This window comes from Limanda limanda, chromosome 16, assembly GCF_963576545.1.
Source record: "Limanda limanda chromosome 16, fLimLim1.1, whole genome shotgun sequence".
NCBI classification, from domain to species: domain Eukaryota; kingdom Metazoa; phylum Chordata; class Actinopteri; order Pleuronectiformes; family Pleuronectidae; genus Limanda; species Limanda limanda.
The window spans coordinates 7,437,156-7,450,155 of record NC_083651.1 but is presented as its reverse complement, the minus strand read 5'-3'; the positions used below and the strand labels follow the sequence as shown (position 1 = coordinate 7,450,155).

Below are 13,000 nucleotides of genomic sequence, written 5' to 3'. Positions count from 1 at the left end.
AAACAAAACAAACTAATTTACCTGCATTATTATTTATTTTTTGCCTTTAACTCGAGAATCGGCAAAAAAAGAGCTTATAAGCATCTACAATTGACGTTGTCAGAATGTGTGATAATGTACCAGTCTCACTTGAAGCTGCCCCCACCCCCAAAGGTCCCATGTATGCAGTTGTGAAGAGAACAATCAATTACCAACTAGAAGACGAATGATTGTAGAATGGCTCTCATCTCCACTGCCGTGCTATGTTATTTTCTTCCTGACTAGATCCCATTTTGTTCAAGAGTATCATATTTATCTTTGCTTTTTTACTTCACCAAGGTTGCTCCCTCTATCTTTTGTTTAGCATACACTTAACAGTAGGCTGGTGAAGAATGTAAAGCAACACTATGCAAACTTAATTTGTATCCTAAAACTCAAAATTAGTTTGAGGGTGGATTAGGAAGACACATCTCTCTATAACACCTGTACTTGCTCTATGTAAGTCTGGTGAGCTGGTGTGATCTTCTATGAGAAGTGCTAAACTATATTTTGTAAAGGCGATAGCTCTTCTGGTTCTGGAAGCTGGGGATTATGGGTAATATTATCCATCATCCAGTTGTGTTCAAGTTCAGTGAGTAGGACTACGCAGTCAAAATTCCACTCAACACGTTGATAGACAGAAAACAATACATAGATAGAAAACAATTTAATCACTCGGACTCAGAGCCCAAAAGAATCAGTCAACATGCGTGGCTGCAAAGGGCGCTGCTGCTAAATTAAACCATGATTTTTTTAATGATGCATGCAGCGATAGACTTTTCAGATGCTGTATTTAACCAATAAATGTTTCCTGTCAAAGTCCAACGTTGTTTAAGTTAGAACACTATTATCTGAAAGCGCTTACGCAGATAAGGAAGCACACACCAAAGCAGCAGGAGCTGCGAGTCACACAGCGGTTGTTGTTGAGCTGAGTGATGAAGGGACAGGAAGCTCTTAACGCTGAAGGCCACCTTTGTTCTTCCATCCATCTAACTAACCCTGTCCGTCAGTCAGCCTCACTTGTTATCCATTTACATATGTAGTTTAGGAGCACGAACCCCAATGAGCAGCAGAGCTATAAAACAGACCTGCAGTGCAGATGAGACAGCGAGGAATCATGTAGGTTGTGCAATGACGCATGAGAGTAGCACACTAGAAGTCTGAGTTTCATGAATTGTTTTGTTATGAAGCTTCATAAATAGGGCAGCATCATTTCTTTATGTTCTATCATAAGACAGCTCTTAATGACATACTGTACTCGCTCTCCCCTGTGAATAACATCCACCTTCCAACCCCCTCTACTTTTTCTATTAATATCCACCATGTGCCAGTATGAACAGGAACACGTCAAGCCACATTTTTAAGACATTTTATTCCTGTCACAGACAACTTCTGTTGTCTATTTTAATTAGATCCTGCCACTTCTGTAAAAGCACCTCTTGCTAAGATCGAAACTCAGTGGGTCATCAAAATACATTGACTGCTGTATATTCAACTGACGCTCTGCTGCTTTTGCACATCCATCAATTGAGGCTTGTACTTCTTATACTCAACTTTGATAAAGTCTCAGCTGAGTGTGTATCATTATTTACAACAATTCAATCACCATAAATGTAAAATGCAGCCACTTTGATAAACATTTGATAATTTAAAAGAATATATGCCAAAATTTAACTGGTTCTAAAATTAAAGGGGGTTCATTTGGTAGTTTCTTCTTCTGCAACTGTCTCTGATTTATACAGCAGAAAGTTGATATTATATTACAAAACACAAGCCTGATGGACTGGAGTAAAACGCAGAGAGCATACAAATGGCTTACTTGTTCTTATAATACAAAAATAACAGGGAAAATGAAGCAGTATGATAATGTCCACCGAACTGTACGAGGCTAAATGATATTACCCAGATTATAGCCCAGCCCAGAAGATGTATGGCGTTTGGTGGGCTGGGATACACTCAACTGTCATCAGGTGTAACAGTAAATGTACATCTTGCAGTGTGTCATAATGGATAACCGATGTTTTGTCAACTCTGTGACATTGACTGATTGGAGCAAAACTGACAGCGCTCCACAAGAAGAGTTAAAGCTGTAGACAAATGTAAACATGGCAAAGTTAAAGAGGAATAGTGTTGTTGGTGTTTTCAGGTGTTACTGTAAAACAGAGGAAAAGTTTTTAGAGCTGAGCAGCAACCAGTTTTTTGAGTTTCCTCAAGGGATTACCATGACAGCCATGGAAGTCAGTTAGGATGATTAATTTCCAGTGAAACACGTCATAAAAAATTGCAAACACTGATTAGACTTCGACACGGGAAGAAATTATTATACTAATTAGCCTTATCTGACACAATGTCCATCCTTACAGACAAAAACATATTTTACTCTGATCCCAGCATATTTCCAAGGCTTACTTATGACATGGTTAAATGTTCCTTTTAATCCTTTTCCCCCATTCACAGCATGTTATCCGTCTGCATAGTTGTCTACCACATGGTTTGGCTCAAACATTTCACTAAAGCATAAGAAAATATATTGATAGCTCTGCAAGCCTGAAGGAAAATAACTGGAAAAACATGTCATCCATGTGACTCCACTGAGACATTATATTCTCCAGCTACTTGTCATCCCAGGTGACAAGAGAGACGTTGCACACAAGGCTGGAGAAGACACTGCCACATGTCTTTGACCTTCAGTAAAACGCTTCGGGGGAAGTATTAAAGAGACGAGATGAGACGAGGGGGCGTCATGACAGACATGAGAGCTGATTTCACCATGTAGGACCACCAGCTCAGCAATGTCATGCACTATAATGAAGCCATTTCTTTCGCTGCTCCAAATACTATGAAAGACAACTTTGCATTTCCAAAGGGTTGCATGGAACATTGAAGTGCTGCTGACACACAACAAAATTTGAATAAGGAACCTTCAATCTTGTAAAATTAAAACCGGTATATCAAACCCGACTGGAACGCAGCCTTTGACAGCTAGAATTAATTTATCTCTCCATCTCTGCAGTATCATCATCCCTGATCAAATCTGCAATCTAACCAGGATTATTAATGCATTAGTTATTAGAGTCCATTAATTTGGTGGAGCGATGGATGCAGACCTCATGCCAACACATTCATCATACGAGGGCAAGCTGCAGTGCGGGGGCTGCATCAGGACATTGGAGACTCAAACAATGACTCACTGCTTGGCTCGACCTGACATGGCAACTATTCAATCATTCATTAGTGTTGGAACTCGTGGATGTGCTGGTGATTGCAGGTGGGTGGCTGAACTGATGGGAGCAGTACACAGAATACAAACGTGCACATGATATTGGAAACATATAATTGTAATTTGAAGCAGGGAATATCAACAGAGAACATTGTAGCAATGTTGCCATGTTCCTAGATATAATCTATCTTTCTATCTATATATCTAATAACTGTGCATCATTTTGATTAACTGATGAACTAGCCTCGCCTCATCTTCGTTTGTTTGTCTTGAGGAAGGAAATCCTTTTTTGAGGTTTCTGAGCTGTTTTTTTTTTTTTGAAAAGGCAACAGTTTGGCATTTGTCCAGCGACATCGTGGCTTTTTGAAACAGCCTGACTGAGAGCTCGAGGACACTGCACACACTCACCTATAACTGCCTGCATCCATTGGACGGTACTAGCTGGCAATCTCACATGTGCGTACACAGTCTTCTTCCTCTCTAATTGTTCAATGGGGATTTGCTAGCCTGACGTTGTCATACTCATAATTCTAGTCGGAATATGAGTCTGAGACCGCTCCATTGGGCTGTGATTATGTGGCGTGTTTCAACCGAAGCAGGAAAAGAAATGCCTCTTCGCTCAATTGGATAGACCTACAACCAATCAGAGCAACGTAGTATGTGACGCATGTCAAGCGACATTGTGAGTTATTTACTAAGTCAGACAGTAAAGACTTTCTCTTACCATTTGTAAGTATGGGTGTCACGATACCAAAAATTCAGTAGTCTGTGCTAATACCAGTAAAATAACACAATTCTCGATGCCAATTTCGATACCACGGTAAAAAGAAAAAACAACACAGCGTGTTTCCTCATTGAGATCTTTATTACAAGATGAACATCTCTTGTGGCAGTTAAACGGAATCCGTTCGATGGTTACACTTGAAAATATGCGCTGCTGTACTCCTAAGCCCTGCTGAGAGAGCAGCTAGCCGCTCCGGGTTTGGGTTCCCTTCCCGTGGACTGACGGTCCGTGTGCCGCTATAACGACCTCCTGCCACATAGCGAACATGCAATAGTTGTATCGATGAAAGACTAATTCTTAATGATCAATTAAACGATTGTCGATTAATTATGCCCATCCCTACTTGCAAGATACATGCTCTCTTTCTCTCTCCTTCTAACCAAGTATTCTGCCTGGTCAGTTCCTGAAGAGGTGAGCACCGATGCTAACAGCTGGCATCGGCGCTCACGGTGCTAACCCAAGCGCTCTTTGGTGACGTGGTTGATTACGTTACTGTTGATCATCTGTCCATCATCGTATAAAGCCCACCCTGACAATTTGATCGGTCCAAGTTTCTGATCGGGCATAGTTTCTCCCCAAAGGTGCATTATCACCACATCCTGGCAGTATTAAAACATTACTTACCAATTTCTATTAGGCAAAATCTGTTTTCTAAGAAACTAGTCAGCTTAAACTATCATTTTTTTAGAATATAAAAGCTATTTGAAAATCATGACTTATCCATAGGTCCACATCTCATACTATGACTTGATAAAGTGAAAAGGGGTCAAAATATCCTCATCATGAAGGTCAAACTGTGTCTAACTGGGATGGCAAACACACCCAGCGGCAGTTAAGCTCAATGTGATGTTGAGGGAACCTGCACTCACGCATGCATGCACAGGAGAGTGATTAAACTTGACTAAGAGTGATGTCTGTAATCTCCTAAATGTAAATCCAGGCTATGCCTTTATTGCCTCAGAGCTCTGATAAGAGAGGTCTGGTGTGGCTGCAACCTTGGGTTGAGCAAATCTTTTATTTTCACAAGGGCCAAGCTTAATAACACTTTTGCCACCGATTACACTGCCTGGCCTCTGCAGGCTTGAAATGTATTGCTCCATATGAGCCGGGGAATTTCCTATTTTGTAAAAGGCCTGAGCAGAAGCCAGGGTAATGCCATGGCCCTATTGTTAAGATTGACCTTAAATTATCTTTACCTTTCATGAATGTAACAGTAGCTGGAAGCTGATGCCTAAAGCCTTTGCCTAATGCATGCAGGTACAAGAGCACCAAACCAAGCTGTTAATGAAAGCACAGTGACACACCTCCTCCTCCTCCTCTACACTTCTCCCCATTAACAGCTCCAAGTCTCATTTTGTCCTCTCTACCCTCTAATCCCATCTCTGCATTCCCCTCTCGTGTATCCAGAAGGGGCTTCTCCACCTCTTCTTTTTCTACAAGCATATTTTCCTCATTGTCTCATTCTTCTTTCTTTCTCATTCCAGTTGTTATACATTTCATAAGTCTCCCCCATTTTAATAAGGTGTAAATCAATGACTGTTCGTAAGGTTTTATTTCAATGGCTGCTCTTGCAGGGGTTGTCACTGTCACTCTACTAGAATGCTTTCTGCACTAATTTGTTGAGTGACTGATAACTAAGACCTGGCTCAATTTCAATAACATTTTATTACAGTTACAGTTCACTTCATATTGAATTGTTCATCTAAAATGTATCTTTCTTTCCCGGTTTTTCTGCCTTATTCTATCAACCCTGAATCTACTTGGTGCCTTTATATCCTTCTCAGAGGCTCCGTTCTTTGTTCTGCACTTTGTTAAGCTTCATAGGGGGTTTCTAACCTTTGGTGCTTGCATGATACAATTTGTATCAAAAGTTGTGCTCCATAATCCAAAAGTAAAATATCAGGGCTGTACCGAACACATTTTGACAGCGGAGTCAGATTAAACTGTTCAATGCAAATATTTTTTAATGATTATTCACCATTTTTCATAAAGACTATCAAGCAAAGCTTTATTGGACAGGATTGGTTGATACGTCAGTGCAAAAGCAAGAAAAAGCGAAGTAATCTCTTCGATCAAACATGTGCTAACTACGTTACCGACAGATCAGACATGTGCAAGTAGTTTTTTTTGCCAACCATAGACGACTTAACACAGGGGATTGATTTTACCCCAGAGATGAGCGTGAATCTGAGAACGGCTCAGTCTGAAGTTATACAAACTGACTGATGGCTTGATTTACAGATCTCCAGTAACTAAAGGGACTGTGACTGGGGATTCAAATCTTTGACTTTCAGGGGACACTGGAAACATAGCGTTATCTCAGAGATATTTTAGTATACTTTCATATATTAGTTTTTAATATCCGTTCGATAAATCTCCATAAATTATCTCATGATAATTTATGGGGATTTCCATAATTACAGAGCAAATGTCAATGCCTAATTGATCTTGACTTGTCATAGAGCATCTCTGTCACAATTTTGACCAATGTCGGCTAAAACTCACATAACCTCAAGTATTTATGGGAAAAAATTATATATATATATATATATATATATATATATATATATATATATATATATATATATATATATATATATATATATATATATATATATATATATATACACATATATACATACACACTGTTAAAAGCCCAAAAATTAAGGTAGTAAGAAGATTTAAAAAGTCTCTATTTCTTTATTCTTTCTTTCAGCCATCTCTGCTTCTTTTTGCTTTGCTAACTTTGTCTTCTCCTCTAATCTGTCTTCCTCCATGTCTGCATTTGTCTATTCATCCGAACCCCATCTTCTCAGTCTGGTTGATCTTCATACCTCTTTTTTTTCCCCTCGCTCTTATTGCACCTTTCCCTTCTTGTCCCTCCATCTCTCCAGAACCAATTTCTCCCTCGTCCTCCATTCATCCATCTAAGCATTTTTCTTCCTGTCTCTCTCTCTCCCTTGTTCTTACACACCAATTCCTCCCTCCATCCTTCTTTCCGCTTCTCAGCCACAGTGATCCTGAGGTTAATTAGCCCTCCAAGTGTCAGACGGGTAGATTCCCTCCTGCCTACCTGCGAGCTGCCCTGTGATTGCCTCAGTAGAGGGACTAACAAGCTTGGGCGTCAGACATTGGTGCAGGCAGAGAGTAAGGAGTAAAAAAGGTATGGGGGGGTGGTGGTACCCGGATAAGCCATACATGGACAAAATAATGATGTCAAAGGAGGGAATGGGAATGCAGCGAGAAGAGGGGAGAAAGGAGAAGTGGTAATGGAGAACAAAGAATCAAAGGATGTTTAGTGAAAGGAGAGGGAGGAACCGTTATAACAGGTGAGGGGATAAATGACAAAAAACGTAGCTTGGTTTGAATAAATGTGAAAGATAGTAGGAACAGAAAAAGGATATAACTTTCTGACTAGTATTTGGAAGAAAACAACAGGTTGGAGAATGATGGTGGGAAGGTAGTGATAGAATAGACTGGAAGGAGTGAGAATTATCAAGGGGGGAAAGATGAAAGTAAAATGAACTCTTACAATGGACAGACAGGAGCTGGATAAGAACAAGTGATAGTTGTGGCAGAAGATGAATGGATAGATACAAATTGTGATTGTTAAATGTAATGAAAGAGGGGAGCCACAAGGACAATAAAGTGGTCAATTCCAGCAGTGGTTATCAAACAAAAGTGCCTCAGTAAAGACAAAAATAGATGAGAAAAAAGAAGGGAAGATGGAAATGGGGGTCGTAAGAATAAGCAGGGAGCAGAGTAAAAAAGGAGTGGATGTGGATGTGATTGGCAGGTGAAAAGGGGAGAAGGAAGCTGTAATGAAAGAGAAGGATGAAAATAAATGAGCAGAGCTGCAGATGTGATGGACAAGAAAGGAGGGTGTTAAAGGAAGAGTGTGATAGAAGAGAAAAAGGAAAGAAAATGGATTGAAATGGACAGAGAAGGATAACCCGATTCTCAAAAGGGAATCAAGCAAAAATAATGAAGTTCTTAGAAGAAGAGCTCATGGATTTAATAGTTGGCTGATCTGCATTAATGTTTGCTGATACAAAACATTTCATAGCAAAGGATCAGTGGAAGATGTGCATTCAAAAATATATTTTCTTAAATTAAATTTCTTAAGGTTTGTTTGCATTTGTGTTTTCATTATATAATTTATGATTTATAATAAAGTTTACGGTTAAACTGTGAAATATCAAACCTCAATTATACTTCTCTGTCATAAGATTTGACATCGTAGAAATCAATTACAATTTTTCATAATATATGTATTGGTCGATATATCTGTATCGTCATATCAGTCGGGTTAGGGCTAACCCTAACTCCTGGTCTCTTTTAATGAATACTCCAGCCTCATTAGAACCCCATTAGAAAGGGTGTGCTACGCTGTCAAAGAGGCCAAATTGACGAAAGTAGAAAAAATATATTTTTTATTCCAAAGGTATTTCTTGTAAAAGGCCTTCAGCCGTTCTCTGCTCTGGAGACCTTTTGGTCCTTCGTATCAGTCAAAAGCTTACAGCTAAAGTAAGTACAGCAGAGTCACTGTCCATCCAGCTTTATACTCGTGTCTCTAAAGAGGATTCACTTTCAGTTTTGGACGATACACAGCTCTTGCTCCTGCACAGTTTGAATGCAAGTGTCTGCCAAATGAATGTAATGTACTGTAAAGTACAAGAGTGTTTTCACAGCATGAGCAGGAATCACAACGACGGGTTTAATCCTTAAACAAGGTTCATTAAACCAAGCAGCAGCAACAAGATATATTTAAATTCATCCAAATCCAGATAAGATTGTTTAGATTGGGACTATGGACGGTATATAAATAGAGAACATAACAGCTCCCAACATCTTGTTTTTCCCCCTGGTGGCTGGCTGCAGTATAGGTCACAAACCCCACCTCTTCCATGTTTGCGATTGAGACATGGGTGAAATACATTGTTCTCAAAGATGCTTTCTGTCATTTGAGGTCGCTCTTAACCTTGATCTATGTTCATTTGTTCTTGTTTCTGATATTTTTGGTTTTAAAACAGTACAAGACATCGTGATTGACAACAGAGACTGACTCACGATTGGTTGTGTGTGTGTCGGCGGAACCTTTCCTTTATATCTCTATTACATGATCACAACTGCAAGGGCTGACTCCGAACGACCCCACCAGAACAAGATGGCAGCACTCACATGAAGGATATTTTGGCTTCAGATTTACATGTAATCCATATGTATTTATAGTCTATAATGCTCATCAACATGGACTGGACCTTAAATCTAAAAATGTCCTGATTGTGTGGCCACTTCTGTGATTTTTTTCATTGATATAAGAAGAAGTCGTGTACTCACCACACCAAAGTCAAGGTTCTGTTCAATCCACTCCTGTCCATCCTTGAACTCATCGTGCAGACCCATGATGTACAGAGTGTCTAAGGCATCCACAATGGTGGCCCCTAGTTGGGAATTACCTGCAAACACAAATAGAAAAATGAATTAATTAATTTTGTCACACACGACCCAATAAGCTTTATTCAAAAAACCTGCACCTCTGGGAATTACTAGGAAAAGTACAGCTATAATACACATAGAAAGAAAACATACGACAGCAATAAAAATGACAATGATCAATTTTTTATGGAACAAAGTTATCAGAGCCATTACATGTGATTTGTGGGATTAATATATGTATATATGATGCACAGTATGACCTCTATCAACCTGCTTCTGTGACAAGTAGGAGGTCCGACATTCAGATCTACATTCCCTTAATTACAGGAGTCTGTAGCTGACAGAGTAATATCTTGTAAAGGAGATGGGACGTTAAGCTAATTAGTGCAGAGTATAATAGCTTGGGTGTCACATCTTCACTGAATGATAATCTGCCTCTTTCACTTGAGTGTCACGGTTTGAAGATCAGGACATTACGGCTGAGACATGTTGTGATTCTGGTCACGTGTGTGCAATACAATTCTCTGACAACAAGAGCAAGTAATCAAATTTTGAGTTTGAACCACTTTTAAAAGTCAGAAATCCAAGACAGCTCAGCTCAGCACTGCAGATTTTGTTTCAATACCATTGATCAGCCACCCCATAAACCGCTGTTAATATATTACGGTTGCATTTTCGCACACCACAAAAATAAAATGTTACTTACTGCCCCTTTAAGTAAGCTGCAATTCAGCAAGGACTGTTGGTTCTACACTCATCACACTACAGCTGGGGTCAGCATCTCTTCAACTCCAGCTCAGGGGCTTGTATAGCCTAATAATGCACAGTAATATATGTTGTTCTTATTTAAATACTACAGGCTTTCAAGGTATCATCAAAAACACATCTCTGTGTAAAGGGATTTGAGCCTAATTTACAAATGAGGAGCATATATCTAATTAACAGGCCAGTCGGTCGTTGTCCTTTAACCTAAACAGTTTTTCTTTTTTCCCCAGAATTGTCTTGAAGGCCAACAGCTAGAGAACTAAATGCAGTATATGCAAAGATAGTTCTCTATGTACAGTATAATAAAACATACAAATTCAACCCATGATCAGATATTTAGCATTAACATGTTTCTGATTAAGATTTAATGGCTGAAAAATCTAAAGTGAAACATGAATACATGTGCTAAATCTAAGTTTCCACAGCAGACATCAGCAAACGTTATGACTGACACTGATATATGACTGTGGAAGGTTGGCACTGACCAATAAATCAGTTTAGCTCTACAAACAATTTCACTCCCTTTTGCCAGATTGGCTAGATGTTTATCGCTGCAGGTAAATCAGAGTGTATTTTTCTCCCAATAGACCTCAAATTAGTAATATTATTCTGAGGTTATGTATTACATCATGTGATTACAATGTCTTATAGTTCTACTCATACCACAAATGTAAATTTGATTACATCATCATTTGGATCAATATTTACTTTTTTCTGTAAAAGAATCATATTCAATTTAACCCACTATGTAAAACTGACTACATATCTTAAAAGTACAGAGGTGTCAATGCGGATTCTAAATGTCCTCATTGGTATGTAAAACAATGCAGCAAAGTGTTTCAAGATCTCATCAGAACATATCGATTCCCCTTCTATCACCGAATTTGGTCCAGTTTGTTGCAAAAACATTAACAAATATGCCATTGGTAAATGTCTGTGTCACTGCCCTTTAATTATTGCCCATTTCATATCAGCAAAGGTGTACATTGCTGGAATTCCTGAGTCTCATTAATGTCCCTTCTTATCTACGACTTCATTCAAAGGGAAAGGGAGAGGTAGTGTAAGTACCATTATAGAAACAAACCGCTAAATCACTGGAAAAATAAACTGCGGCCAAGCAGGCACGGCGGAGAGCGAGATGCCCTGGCCATCTGCCTGATCTTGACAGATTGGCCTGGACTGTGGGGGGGAGCAGAGCCTCTCTGCTGCAGCAAGAAACCCCCATGTCCGTCCCTTCTGTCTCTTTCATCACCCACAGGTTACGCTTTAGGCATCATAGCAATGTGAGGCCAAGACAGAGGCCTGTCAAGAATCTTAGGTCAGGGAATATTTTTTGATGTCAAGGTTTTCTCCAACAGCTCCAGAATGTGACGCTTCTCTGTGTTCACATCACAGTGAGCAGCCACCATCACTGCCATGAATGAAAAGAGCGTGATTTTCACATTAAGTTATCAAGCAATGTTTTGCCTCTGAAATACCAAGAGGTGTAGCCCTAATTGTTTCAGAATAACCCTCTTGTAATTTCTCCAAACTATTATTGGATTTCTGCCAGAGGCAGCATCAGGGTGACAGTGGCACTATGAGTAACTGATAGTGACATTTTGTCTGAGGTTTGCAGTCGATACATTTTTCTTATTTAGACATGTTAAAACACAAGTTGTGAAAATACTGAAAGAAGGAGAAGTATAAATGTGAAACAAGGCATACTATTATATAACGTGGTCTATAAATTATTGATAAAATAATCATTAATTTACTCTAAAATTCAGAGTATTAAAATGTCAATTTACTACTTCACACAACCTACTTTGTTTGGGCAAATTTTATATATTTTAAATCATGATTAAATAGTCTTCATGTCTATATTAATATTACAATAATATTTCTACATTACTTAAATTGGTGTGTCCCAGCATTGATGAACTATTAGTTCATTAAAATAAAAACTAATCGAAGGGCTACTAAGTTATTTGAATTATTAATGAATCTATCGATTTGTGCATTCATTGTTTAGACTGTGAAATATCAAAAATGAGCCCTATGGACCTTCAAACATCAAAACAGAATATTCAATTGAAAAACACAAACTACACAAAAGGCAGCAAAGAGATACAACCAGCAAATATTTCCTATTTCTGTTTGACTGAATGCTAAACAATAAATAGATCGTCAGTTTTTTTTATGTTTACTTTCAATTTATTACTTAATTTATATTAAGCATTATATTGTAAATTTATTAGTGAACTATATTTGTACCCAATATACAGGGAACCTATAATGATTTTAAGGTTAGGTTAAAGGGATGTCATCATTTTAATGTATTAATGTAGAGTACAATATTGATATTGAAAGTTACACAATGACCTCAAGAAACACAAATGGCCATAAATAATGTATCGTTGTGTTTTACCTGCTTTGAATATTTCTCCAACCTACAAGGGCGATATATGTGAACCCTGTGGTATTGTTTGGTATACTGTATTAATTGGTGCATTATCTAATCTTTTAGATAATCATTTCAGTCACTAATAAAGACAAACACTATTCCACATCTTTACTGATGACAACCATTCAGTATTCCCTTCACTTCACAGTGGAAAAAGAAAGGGCACCCTTGGATTTAAAATCTGCATGGTCCAAACTCCTTTGGCAGCAATAATCTCAGATAAGGGTTTCAGGCAGCTGTGGATCAGACCTGCACAACCACATCTTCCACACAGAACCGCTGCAGCTCTGCCACATTCTTTGAGAGTCTGGCATGAACTGCTCTCTGA

The 13,000-nt window shown here is 38.7% G+C and overlaps 1 protein-coding gene across 1 annotated transcript in view; it reads right to left on the bottom strand.

The window, feature by feature from the left end:
• Positions 1 to 13,000, bottom strand: part of man1a2 (mannosidase, alpha, class 1A, member 2) — a 117,066-nt gene that overhangs the window by 51,685 nt on the left and 52,381 nt on the right. The window contains exon 5 of the mRNA XM_061088913.1: positions 9,363 to 9,481. Within this exon, the coding sequence (XP_060944896.1) occupies positions 9,363 to 9,481 (119 nt within the window). The remainder of the gene's footprint in view (positions 1 to 9,362; positions 9,482 to 13,000) is intronic.